Below are 13,371 nucleotides of genomic sequence, written 5' to 3'. Positions count from 1 at the left end.
CACAGGTGACAGGGTGACACTTTTTGGGCACACAGTGCCACATTCTGGGCACACAGGGTGCACAGGTGACACTGTGCCACATTCTGGGCACACAGGTGACACAGTGACACTTTTTGGGCACGCAGGCTGCACAGGTGACACTGTGCCACATTTTGGGCACACAGGTGACACGGTAACACTTTTTGGGCACACGGGTGACAGGGATGACACAGTGCCACATTTTGGGCACGCAGGGTGCACAGGTGACACGGTGACACTTTTTGGGCACACAGGTGACACGCAGTGCCACATTTTGGGCACGCAGGCTGCACAGGTGACACATTTTGGGCACGCAGGTGACACGCAGTGCCACATTTTGGGCACACAGGATGCACAGTGCCACATTTTGGGCACGCAGGTGACACAGTGCCACATTTTGGGCATACAGGATGCACAGGTGACACAGTGCCACGTTTTGGGCACACAGGTGACAGGGATGACACAGTGCCACATTTTGGGCACACAGGATGCACGGGTGACACAGTGCCACATTTTGGGCACACGGGTGACATGGTAACACTTTTTGGGCACACGGGTGACAGGGATGACACTGCCACATTCTGGGCACACAGGATGCACAGGTGACAGGGTGCCACATTTTGGGCACACGGGTGACACAGTGCCACATTTTGGGCACGCAGGCTGCACAGGTGACACAGTGACACTCTGTGGGCACACAGGTGAAAGAGATGACACAGTGCCACCTTTTGGGCACGCAGGTGACAGGGATGACACAGGGCCACATTTTGGGCACGCAGGTGACAGGGATGACACAGGGCCACATTTTGGGCACACAGGTGACACAGTGCCACATTTTGGGCACGCAGGCTGCACAGGCGACACAGTGACACTCTGTGGGCACACAGGTGACAGGGACGACACAGTGCCATCTTTTGGGCACACAGGATGCACAGGTGACACAGTGCCACCTTTTGGGCACACAGGTGACACAGGGCCACATTTTGGGCACACAGGTGACAGGGACGACACAGTGCCACATTTTGGGCACACAGGCTGCAGAGGTGACACAGTGCCACTCTGTGGGCACACAGGTGACAGGGACGACACAGTGCCATCTTTTGGGCACCCGGCGCCAGCAGGGCCGCACTCACCGCTGACGTCCAGGTTGTACTTGGCCACCACGCTGCCCATGGAGCTGGTGGCCGTGCACACGTAGGTGCCGCTGTCGCTCTTGTTGAGGAAGGGGAAGATGAGGACGCTGTCGGAGCTCAGCTGCAGGGGGGCGTCGCTGCCCTCCTTCTCCCAGAGGAATTCCTGCGGGCTGCGACAGAACCGGGCCTTGAACCCAGGCCCTGCCTTCCCTGGCTTAGCGGGATCTTTATGGGGTGGGGAGGGTTAAATCCTATAGGGATGGGATGATCAGCTGATAACTTGGGGTTTTTCTGTTCTGATACCTTGGGGTTTTTCTGTTGTGTTTTTCTGTTATATTTTTCTGTTTCGTTTCATATTAATGGTACTTTTTTTTGGGTTTTTTTTATAGGGCAGGGAAGACAAAATCCTATAGGAACAGGATGGACATAAACTGATTCCTTGGGGTTTTTCTGTTCTGATACCTTGGGGTATTTCTGTTGTGTTTTTCTGTTTAGTTTTATATTAATGGTACTGGGATCTTTTCACAAATTGGGGAAGACTAAAGCCTAAAGGAATGGAATGGGATAAACTGATTCCTTGGGGTTTTTCTGTTTAGTTTTATATTAATGTCAGTGGGATCTTTTATAGGGTGGGAAGGATTAAATCCTATAGGAATGGGATGGGGTCAGCTGATAACTTGGGGTTTTTCTGTTCTGATTCCTTGAGGGTTTTATGTTGTGTTTAAGTTTTTCTGTTCAGCTTTATATTAATATTATTGGGATCTTTTTACAGGGTGGGAAAGATAAAATCCTATAGGAAAAGGATGGGGTCAACTGATTCCATGGGTTTTTTTCTGTTCTGATACCTTGGGGTTTTACTGTTATATCTTTTTGTTTAGTTTTATATAAACATCACTAGGATTTTTCACAGGGTGGGGAAGACAAAATCCTATAGGAACGGGATGGGCATAAACTGATTCCTTGGGTTCTTCTGTTTAGTTTTATATTAATGTCAGTGGGATCTTTTTATAGGGTGGGGAGGATTAAATCCTATAGGAATGGGATAATCAGCTGATAACTTGGGGTTTTTCTGTTCTGATTCCTTGGGGTTTTTATGTTATATTTTTCTGTTTAGTTTTATATTAATGGTACTAGGATCTTTTCATAGGGTGAGGAAGAAAAAATCCCATAGGAATGGGATGGGGATAAACTGATTCCTTAGGGTTTTTCAGTTCAGCTTTGTATTAATGTTACTGGGATCTTTTCACAGGGTGGGGAGGATTAAATCCTATAGGAATGGGATGGGGTCAGCTGATAACTTGGGGTTTTTCTGTTCTGATTCCTTGGGGGTTTTATGTTGTGTTTAAGTTTTTGTGTTCAGCTTTATATTAATGTTATTGGGATCTTTTATAGGGCAGGGAAGACAAAATCCTAAAGGAACGGGATGGGCATAAACTGATTCCTTGGGGTATTTCTGTTTAGTTTTATATTAATGTCAGTGGGATCTTTTTATAGGGTGGGGAGGGTTAAATCCTATAGGAATGGGATAATCAGCTGATAACTTGGGGTTTTTCTGTTGTGTTTTTCTGTTATATTTTTCTGTTTAGTTTCATATTAATGGTACTGTTTTTTTGGGTTTTTTTATAGGGCGGGGAAGACAAAATCCTAAAGGAATGGGACGGGCATAAACTGATTCCTTTGGGTTTTCTGTTTAGTTTTATATTAATGTCAGTGGGATCTTTTTATAGGGTGGGGAGGGTTAAATCCTATAGGAATGGGATAATCAGCTGATAACTTGGGGTTTTTCTGTTCTGATACCTTGAGGTTTTTCTGTTGTGTTTTTCTGTTATATTTTTCTGTTTAGTTTCATATTAATGGTACTGGTTTTTTGGTTTTTGTTTTTTTTTTATAGGGCGGGGAAGACAAAATCCTATAGGAACAGGATGGGCATAAACTGATTCCTTGGGGTTTTTCTGTTCTGATATCTTGGGGTTTTGTATTGTGTTTTTCTGTTTAGTTTTCTATTAATGGTACTAGGATTTTTCACAGGGTGGGGAAGACTAAATCCTAAAGGAATGGAATGGGATAAACTGATTCCTTGGGGTATTTCTGTTGTGTTTTTCTGCTCTGTTTTTCTGTTTAGCTTTATAGTAATGTCAGTGGGATCTTTTTATAGGGTGGGGAGGATAAAATAATACAGGAATGGGATGGTGTACACTGATTTCTTAGGGGTTTTCTGCTCTGTTTTTCTATTCAGCTTTATATTAATGTCACTAGGATCTTTTTATAGGGTGGGGAAGACAAAATCCTATAGGAAAGGGATGGGATAAACTGATTCCTTGGGGTTTATCTGTTTTGTTTAAGTTTTTCTGTTGTGGTTTTCTGTTTAACTTTATATTAATGTTATTGGGATCTTTTGACAGGGTGGGAAAGATAAAATCCTATAGGAAAGGGATGGGATGAACTGATTTCTTGGGATTTTTCTGTTTAGCTTTAGATTAATGTCACTGGGATCTTTTCACCAAACAATCCTTATTCTAGCTGGAGAGACCCAAGGCCAATCTCTTCAAACTTCAGGCCCAAATCATAAATAACATGAAAAGAAGCACAAAAGGAGGATGAAACTTCATCTTTTGAAGCTATCAATATGCAAATAAATGAAAATAAAACTTATAAACTGGACTAAAACTTACAAACTGGACTAAAACTTATAAACTTATAAACTGGACTAAAACTAATTAAAATGTGAGATCTCATGACCAAGCCCTTTTTTCATCCATCTTGGAGCCATCTGGGCACTGCCAGGGTGTGGCTTTTGATGGCATTTCAATAAAAATTCACTTTATTCCTCTTAAATCCAATCCAGATCCAGCTCCTTGAGGGGGAAATGTTTAATTTAGGGGGAAATGTTTAATTCAGGATGGATCTGCTGCTCCAGGAGAGGACAGGGGGGCTCTCATGGAGCCCCCCAGGACAGGGACAGGGACACCCCAAAGGCAGCCCAGCCCCTGCTGGTTTGGGCTGTGGGACCTGGCAGAGGCAGGGGAGGCGCTGAGGAGGAGGAGGGAGGTGAGGAAGGCCTTACATGGGGTTGCCCTGCCCGTCACATTGCAGCTGCAGCTTCTCCCCCTCGCGCGGGTACTGAGGGTGCGGCTCGATCTTCGCCGTGGGTTTGTCTGGAAAAGGGGGAGAGAAACAGTGGGGTGAGGGTCTGGAACCCCAAATCCTGGCATGGAACCCCAAATCCTGCTCATGGCACCCCAAATCCTGCTCCTGGGATCCCAAATCCTGCTCCTGGGATCCGAAATCCTGGCATGGAACCCCAAATCCTGCTCCTGGGATCCCAAATCTTCCCCCTGGAACTCCAAATCCTGACCTGGAACCCCAAATCCTGACCTGGCACCCCAAATCCTGCTCCTGGAACCCCAAATCTTGCACCTGGAAACTCAAATCCTGACCTGGAACCCCAAATCCTGACCTGGCATCCCAAATCTTCCCCCTGGAACCCCAAATCCTGACCTGGAACTCCAAATCCTGGCATGGAACCCCAAATCCTGCTCCTGGGATCCGAAATCCTGGCATGGAACCCCAAATCCTGCTCCTGGGATCTGAAATCTTGCCCCTGGAACCCCAAATCCTGACCTGGAACCCCAAATCCTGGCATGGAACCCCAAATCCTGCTCCTGGCATCCCAAATCTTGCACCTGGAAACCCAAATCCTGGCTTGGAACCGCAAATCTTGCACCTGGTGCCCCAAATCCTGCTCCTGGGATCCCAAACCCTGCCCTGGTGCCCCAAATCCTGCACTTGAAACCCCAAATCCTGCACCTGGTAGCACGTGTCACCATGCACAGGAAGTGTCACCATGCACAGGAAGTGTCACCATGCACGGGAAGTGTCACCATGCCCACGTGTGACAGGACCACGATGTCCCCGTGTCCCTGAGCCCACCAGGCCGCCTGTGTGGTGTCCCCTGAAGCTCCACCCCACCCCAAACAGCTCCCCACGTACAGTGGACCTGCAGCTTCTGCGTGGTGGACCTCTCCGAGTTCTGCAGGGACTCGTGGTCCACGGTGCAGGTGACCTCGACCTCGTTGTCCTCCTTGGTGACACGGAACTCCACCCTGCTGGTCACCGTGAAGGTCTTGCCGTTGGGGTCCTCCACCACCTCGGTGCCCGAGTCTGTGGGCACAGGGGACAGTGACAGATGGCACACTGAGCAGGGCACAGCCCTGCCTGGGGCAAGGGGAAAAACAGAAATTGCCACTCAAGGGTTTGAGCTGCAGCCGCAGGAGAAGGCTGGATTGATGTAAATGTTGTAAAAATGTTATGGTGGTTGTATTATAATTGAATTATAACTGTATTATAACTGTACTATAATTGTATTATAACTGCATTGTAATTGTATTATAACCAACTGTATTATAACTATATTATATACTACATATTAATTACGTATTATAATATAGTGCATTATAACTGCATTATAACCAACTGTATTATAACTCTATTATATACTACATATTAATTATGTATTCTAATACAGTGCATTATAACTATACTGTAATTGTATTATAACTGCATTGTAATTGTATTATAACCAACTGTATTATAACTACATTATATACTACACATTAATTATGTATTCTAATATAGTGCATTATAACTGTATTATAATTGTATTATAACTGAACTATAACTGTAGTATAACTGCATTATAATTGTATTATAACCAACCCTATTATAACTCTATTATATACTACATATTAATGATGTATTCTAATACAGTGTATTATAACTATACTATAATTGTATTATAACTGCATTGTAATTGTATTATAACCAACTGTGTTATAACTACATTATATACTACACATTAATTATGTATTCTAATATAGTGCATTATAACTGTATTATAATTGTATTATAACTGAACTATAATTGTAGTATAACTGCATTATAATTGTATTATAACCAACTGTATTATAACTCTACTATATACTACATATTAATGATGTATTCTAATGCAGTGCATTATAACTATACTGTAATTGTATTATAACTGCATTGCAACTGCATTATAACCAACTGTATTATAACTATATTATATACTACATATTAATTATGTATTCTAATACAGTGCATTATAACTGTATTATAATTGTATTATAACTGCATTGTAATTGTATTATAACCAACCCTATTATAACTATATTATATACTACATATTAATTATGTATTCTAATATAGTGCATTATAACTGTATTATAACCAACTGTATTATAACTCTATTATATATAACATATTAATTATGTAATATAATATAGTGCATTATAACTGTATTATAATTGTATTATAACCAACCGTATTATAACTATATTATACACTACATATTAATTATGTATTCTAATATAGTGCATTATAACTGTATTATAATTGTATTATAACTGAACTATAACTGTATTACAACTGTAGTATAACTGCATTATAATTGTATTATAACCAACTGTATTATAACTCTATTATATATTACATATTATGTAATATAATATAGTGCATTATAACTGTACTATAATTGTATTATAATTGCATTATAACTGAATTATCACTGTATTATAATTGCATTATAACTATATTATATATTACATATTAATTATGTACTGTAATATAGTGCATTATAACTGTATTATAATTGTATTAAAACTGTGATACAACCATATTATAATTGTATTATAAGTGTATTATAACTGTACATGTAACTATATTATATATTTATACTTTATGATTTTATACGGCATCATATATAATATATATAATTATTTCTATCTTTTACATATCATTATATATTACTATATATTATATAACCAATATAATCACTATATAATATATATCACTATACATTATATAGTGATACTATATATTATATATATTACATTTATATATATATATATATTTATATATATTTATATATATATATATTATATTATATATATATATTACATTTTTATATATATATTATATATTTCATTATACATCTATTAAAATATATTTTATATATTATATATATAATAACATAATTCTATTACTACTACTATTATTATTATTATTATTATTATTATTATTACTATTATTATTCTATTCTATATTACCTCCTAACAAAGAAACCCGTGCCTCCCCTCCCTCTATAACCAAACATCCCCCAACTTCCAGCAGCGCCATTCCCCAAATCCTCTCACACTGAAAGCAGCCCCACCCTCCACTCCCAGCATCCCCTGTCCCCCCATGCGGTGTCCCCAAACTGTCCCCAAGCTGTCCCCGAGCTGTCCCCAGCCCGGCCGGTGCCACCCACCCTTGATGTCCCGGTTGCCCTTCCTCCAGCGCAGCTGCGCCGCGGGTTTGCTGCCGGACGAGCGGCAGAGGAGCCGCGCCACCTTCTCCTCGTCGATGGGCTGCTCGTGGCCGAAGATCTGCGGCTTCTGGGGGATTCCTGCGGGAGGAGGGGACAAAAAAAGCCACAGGTCTGAGGTGGCAGTGCCACCGCGAGGTGGGACGTGCAGGCAGGGGATGGGGTCTGGGAGATGCTGATGGCGGTTGTGGAGTTGTTTCCTCAGGGAAATCCTGCTCTGGTACCCTAAATCCTGCACCTGGTAGCACAAATCCTACCCTGGAACTCCAAAATCTGCACTTGGAAATCCAAAATCTGCCCTGGTATTCCAAATCCTGCACCTGGGATCCCAAAATCTTCCCCTGGCATCCCAAATCCTGCCCTGGAACTCCAAAATCTGCACCTGGAACTCCAAAACCTTCCTCTGGCATCCCAAATCCTGCACCTGGCATCCCAAATCCTGCTCTGGCGTCCCAAATCCTTCCCCTGGCACTCCAAATTCTGCCCTGGCATCCCAAATCCTGCCCCTGGTACTCCAAATCCTGCCCTGGTGCCCCAAATCCTGCACCTAGGATCCCAAAACCTTCCCCTGGCATCCCAAATCCTGCCCCTGGAACCTCTAATCCAGCACCTGGTACTCCAAAAACTTCCCCTGGCATTCCAAATCCTTCCCCTGGCACTCCAAATCCTTCCCCTGGCATCCCAAATCCTGCACCTGGAACCCCAAATCCTGCCCTGGGATCCCAAATCCTGCACCTGGTACTCCAAATCCTGCCCTGGAACTCCAAAATCTGCACCTGGAACTCCAAAACCTTCCCTGGCATCCCAAATCCTTCCCCTGGCACTCCAAATCCTGCACCTGGAAACCCAAATTCTGCCCTGGAACCCCAAATCCTGCACCTGGCACTGGGAAATCTTTCATCAAGGGTGGCACAGCCTGGATTTTAGGCACAGTGAGAAATCTTTCAGCAAGGGTGGCAGAGTCTGGACTTTAGGAAATGAGGGAATTCTTTTAGCCAGGGTGGCACAGCCTGGACTTTAGGGACAGTGGGCAATCTTTCATCAAGGGTGGCACAGCCTGGACTTTGGAAAAAGAAAGCTTTCATTAAGGGTTGGCACAGCCTGGATTTTAGGCACAGTGGGCAATCTTTCAGCCAGGGTGGCACAGCCTGGATTTTAAGCACAGAGGGCAATCTTTCACCAAGGGTGGCACAACCTGGATTTTAAGCACGAGGAACCTTTCAGCCAGGATGGCACAACCTGGATTTAGGCACAGTGGGCAATCTTTCAGCCAGGGTGGCACGGCCTGGATTTTAGGCACAGAGGGCAATCTCCCAGCCAGGGTGGCACAACCTGGATTTTAAGCACAATGAGAAACCTTTCATCAAGGGTGGCACGGCCTGGATTTAGGCACAGAGGGCAATCTCCCAGCCAAGGTGGCACAGCCTGGATTTTAAGCACAATGAGAAACCTTTCAGCCAGGGTGGCACAGCCTGGATTTTTGGCATAGTGGGCAATCTCCCAGCCAGGGTGGCACAGCCTGGATTTTAAGCACAGTGGGCAATCTTTCATCAAGGGTGGCACAGCCTGGATTTTAGACACAGAGGGCAATCTCCCAGCCAGGGTGGCACAGCCTGGATTTAGGCACAGTGGGCAATCTCCCAGCCAGGGTGGCACAGACTGGATTTAGGCACAGAGGGCAATCTCCCAGGCAGGGTGGCACACTCAGGGCTGTGCCCATGTCGTACCCAGCACGGTGACCAGGGCCTTGGCTGTCCTGACGGGCATGGTGAAGATGGAGCAGGTGTACTCGCCCTCGTCGGCCAGCACCACGTCGCTGATGCTGATGGTCAGCTCGTTGGGCGTGGATCTCTCCAGCTGGATCCTGTTATCCCGCAGGGCTGGGGACAAAAGGGACACCGGGGTCAGTGCCACCACCATCCTGGCTGAGTGCCATCACCACAGCCAGCACCCCAGCCCAGTGCCACCACCCCAGCTCAGTGCCACCACCCTAGATGAGTGCCACCACCACAGCCACCACCCCAGCGCGATGCCACCAACCCAGCCCAGTGCCCAAGCTCAGTGCCACCACCCCAGCCTAGTGCCACCACCCCAACCATCACCCCAGCCCAGTGCCACCACCCCAGCCCAGTGCCACCACCACAGCTCAGTGCCACCACCCCAACTCAGTGCCACCAACCCCAACTCAATGCCACCACCCCAGCCCAGTGCCACCACCACAGCCACCACCCCAGCTCAATGCCACCACCCCAGCCCAGTGCCACCACCCCAACCACCACCCCAGCCCAGTGTCACCACCCCAACTCAGTGCCACCAACCCCAACTCAATGCCACCACCCCAGCTCAGTGCCACCACCCCAACCATCACCCCAGCTCAATGCCACCACCCCAGCTCAGTGCCACCAACCCCAATCATCACCCCAACTCAGTGCCACCAACCCCAACTCAATGCCACCACCCCAGCCCAGTGCCAGCACCCCAACCATCACCCCAGCTCAATGCCACCACCCCAATTCAGTGCCACCACCCCAGCCCAGTGCCACCAACCCCAGCCCAGTGCCACCACCCCAGCTCAGTGCCACCACCCCAGCCCAGTGTCACCACCCCAGCTCAATGCCACCACCCCAGCCACCACCCCAGCCCAGTGCCACCACCATAGACACTACCCCAGCTCAATGCCACCACCTCAGCTCAATGCCACCACCCCAACCATCATCCCAGCCCAGTGCCACCACCCCAGCCCAGTGCCACCACCCCAGCCACCACCCCAGCCCAGTGCCACCACCCCAGCCACCACCCCAGCCCAGTGCCACCAACCCAGCCACCACCCCAGCCCAGTGCCACCACCCCAGCCCAGTGCCACCACCACAGCCACCACCCCAGCCCAGTGCCACCAACCCAGCCACCACCCCAGCTCAATGCCACCACCCCAACTCAGTGCCACCACCCCAGCTCAATGCCACCACCACAGCCACCACCCCAGCCCAGTGCCACCACCCCAACCAACACCTCAGCTCAATGCCACCACCCCAACTCAGTGCCACCACCCCAACCATCATCCCAGCCCAGTGCCACCACCCCAACTCAGTGCCACCACCTCAACCCAGTGCCACCACCCCAACCATCACCCCAGCCCAGTGTCACCACCCCAACCACCACCCCAACTCAGTGCCACCACCCCAGCCCAGTGCCCAAGCTCAGTGCCACCAACCCCAGCTCTGGGGTTTTACCTCCAGTTGGGATTTTCACCCCATTTTTCCCCAAACCCTGGGATTTCACCCCATTTTTCCCCAACCTTTGGGGTTTTACCTCGTTTCTCCCCGAAGTACAGCGTCTGCTGGGCAGGGTTGGACCACTGCAGCGAGGAATCGTCGGGATCCTCCACCTGGCACTTGAGCACCACCGTGCCCCCGGCCACCACGGTCTCGTCCGACGTCGTGGGCTGGCTCTCTGCAAGGGGACAAGGACAAGTGATGGTGTCACCTCCCTCCGGAGCATCCCAGGGGACAGCGGTGTGGGATCTCAGCATCTCAGTCCTGAGGTGCCACCGAGAGCACGCTTGGGGGGCCCGGGAGTCCTGGAATGTTCCAGAAGTGTCTGGTGGCTGGACTTTGATCCTACACAGGAGACGACACCTGTATGAGGATAGGAGGGTTTCACCGGGGTGAATGGTGAAGGGATTGGTTAATTAGAGGGTGAGACACAGGGTTTAGGATTTCTGTACAGGGGGGTTTAGAGAAGTAAGATGGAGGAATTGGGGCGTGTCCTGTCCTTCTTCTTCTTCTTCTCCATCTTCTGTGGTGATGGTGGCACTTTGGGATTGGTTATTACTGAAAGTGCACCGGGCAATAAGGGTGAAAGGCATTGGGGAAAAATGATAAATATTGTACACGTAACCATGGGTATAAAGATAGGTGACCCGGAGGGGAGTGTGCTCATGGCTGGCTGCTGAGCAGAGCTCTGTCGGGCCGAGAGAAAATCTTTTAGATAAACAATTAATAAACACCGAGACTGTGGGATCTCAGCACCTCAGCACTGAGATGCCACCGAGAGCACCCTTGGGGGGCTCAGGAGTCCTGGAATGTTCCAGAAGTGTCTGGTGGCTGCACTTTGATCCTCCACAGGAGACGACACCTGTATGAGGACAGGAGGGTTTCACCGGGGTGAATGGTGAAGGGATTGGTTAATTAGAGAGTGAGACACAGGGTTTAGGATTTATGTACAGGGGGGTTTAGAGAAGTAAGATGGAGGAATTGGGGCGTGTCCTGTCCTTCTTCTTCTTCTTCTTCTCCTCCATCTTCTGTGGTGATGGTGGCACTTTGGGATTGGTCGTTACTAAAAGTGCACTGGGCAATAAGGGTGAAAGGTATTGGGGAAAAATGATCAATATTGTACACATAACCATGGGTATAAAGATAGGTGACCGCCCTGTGAGTGTGCTCATGGCTGGCTGCTGAGCAGAGCTCTGTCGGGCCGAGAGAAAATATTTTAGATAAACAATTAATAAACACCGAGACTGTGGGATCTCAGCACTGAGGTGTCACCGAGAGCACCCTTGCGGGGCTCGGGAGTCCTGGAATGTTCCAGAAGTGTCTGGTGGCTGCACTTTGATCCTCCACAGGAGACAACACCTGTGTGAGGACAGGAGGGTTTCACCGGGGTGAATGGTGAAGGGATTAGTTAATTAGAGGGTGAGACACAGGGTTTAGGATTTCTGTACAGGGGGGTTTAGAGAAGTAAGATGGAGGAATTGGGGCGTGTCCTGTCCTTCTTCCTCTCCTCCATCTTCTGTGGTGATGGTGGCACTTTGGGATTGGTTATTACTGAAAGTGCACCGGGTAATAAGAATAAATGGTATTGGGGAAAAATGATAAATATTGTACACGTAACAATGGGTATAAAGATAGGTGACCGCCCTGTGAGTGTGCTCATGGCTGGCTGCTGAGCAGAGCTCTGTCGGGCCGAGAGAAAATCTTTTAGATAAACAATTAATAAACACCGAGACTGTGGGATCTCAGCACCTCAGCACTGAGATGCCACCGAGACCACCCTTGGGGGGCTCGGGAGTCCTGGAATGTTCCAGAAGTGTCTGGTGGCTGGACTTTGATCCTCCACAGGAGACGACACCTGTATGAGGACAGGAGGATTTCACCGGGGTGAATGGTGAAGGGATTGGTTAATTAGAGAGTGAAACACAGGGTTTAGGATTTCTGTACAGGGGGGTTTAGAGGAGTAAGATGGAGGAATTGGGGCGTGTCCTGTCCTTCTTCTTCTTCTTCTCCTCCATCTTCTTTGGCCATGGTGGCACTTTGGGATTGGTTATTACTGAAAGTGCACCGAGTAATAAGAATAAATGGTATTGGAGAAAAATGATAAATATTGTACACGTAACCATGGGTATAAAGATAGGTGACCGCCCGGAGGGCAGCACAGTGTGCTCATGGCTGGCTGCTGAGCAGAGCTCTGTTCGGCTGAAAGAAAATCTTTTAGATAAACAATTAATAAACATAAAAACCGAAAGAAGAACTGAAGCCTCTTCTCGTCCTTCGATACGCGGCTGCCCCAAGGCCACCCCGGGCCTTTCCAGGCCCCTCAAACAGCGAAAACCCGACACAGCGGTGTCCCCAAAAGCCACCTGAGCACACAGCTCTGTGGTGGCGCTGTCCCTTTAAGAGATGGCTCCAAAAATCAGGGAGGGTTTTGTCTTGTTCCTAAAATGGGATGGATGGGTGATGTCACCCCACCTGTATCACCCATGGGGACACTGCTGTCCCCAAGGCAGCTCCCAGGGACAGGAACATTTCTCCAGAGCTGCTGGAGGGTCCAGCCATGAGC

General features: G+C 47.4%; 1 protein-coding gene across 50 annotated transcripts in view; it reads right to left on the bottom strand.

Annotated features, from left to right (window-relative positions):
- CADM3 (cell adhesion molecule 3) overlaps nucleotides 1–13,371 on the bottom strand; it is a 42,506-nt gene that overhangs the window by 10,380 nt on the left and 18,755 nt on the right. For all 50 annotated transcript variants that reach the window (XM_074529339.1, XM_074529344.1, XM_074529340.1 and 47 more), the window contains exons 2-7: nucleotides 10,846–10,986; nucleotides 9,264–9,416; nucleotides 7,480–7,617; nucleotides 5,142–5,312; nucleotides 4,216–4,306; nucleotides 1,152–1,321 (exon numbers count right to left, since the gene is read on the bottom strand). In XM_074529339.1, the coding sequence (XP_074385440.1) occupies nucleotides 1,152–1,321; nucleotides 4,216–4,306; nucleotides 5,142–5,312; nucleotides 7,480–7,617; nucleotides 9,264–9,416; nucleotides 10,846–10,986 (864 nt within the window). The remainder of the gene's footprint in view (nucleotides 1–1,151; nucleotides 1,322–4,215; nucleotides 4,307–5,141; nucleotides 5,313–7,479; nucleotides 7,618–9,263; nucleotides 9,417–10,845; nucleotides 10,987–13,371) is intronic.

The sequence above is a fragment of the Zonotrichia albicollis genome, chromosome 30, assembly GCF_047830755.1.
Source record: "Zonotrichia albicollis isolate bZonAlb1 chromosome 30, bZonAlb1.hap1, whole genome shotgun sequence".
Taxonomy (NCBI): domain Eukaryota; kingdom Metazoa; phylum Chordata; class Aves; order Passeriformes; family Passerellidae; genus Zonotrichia; species Zonotrichia albicollis.
The sequence above is the reverse complement of the archived record's forward strand: the minus strand, read 5'-3'. Positions and strand labels throughout refer to the sequence as shown.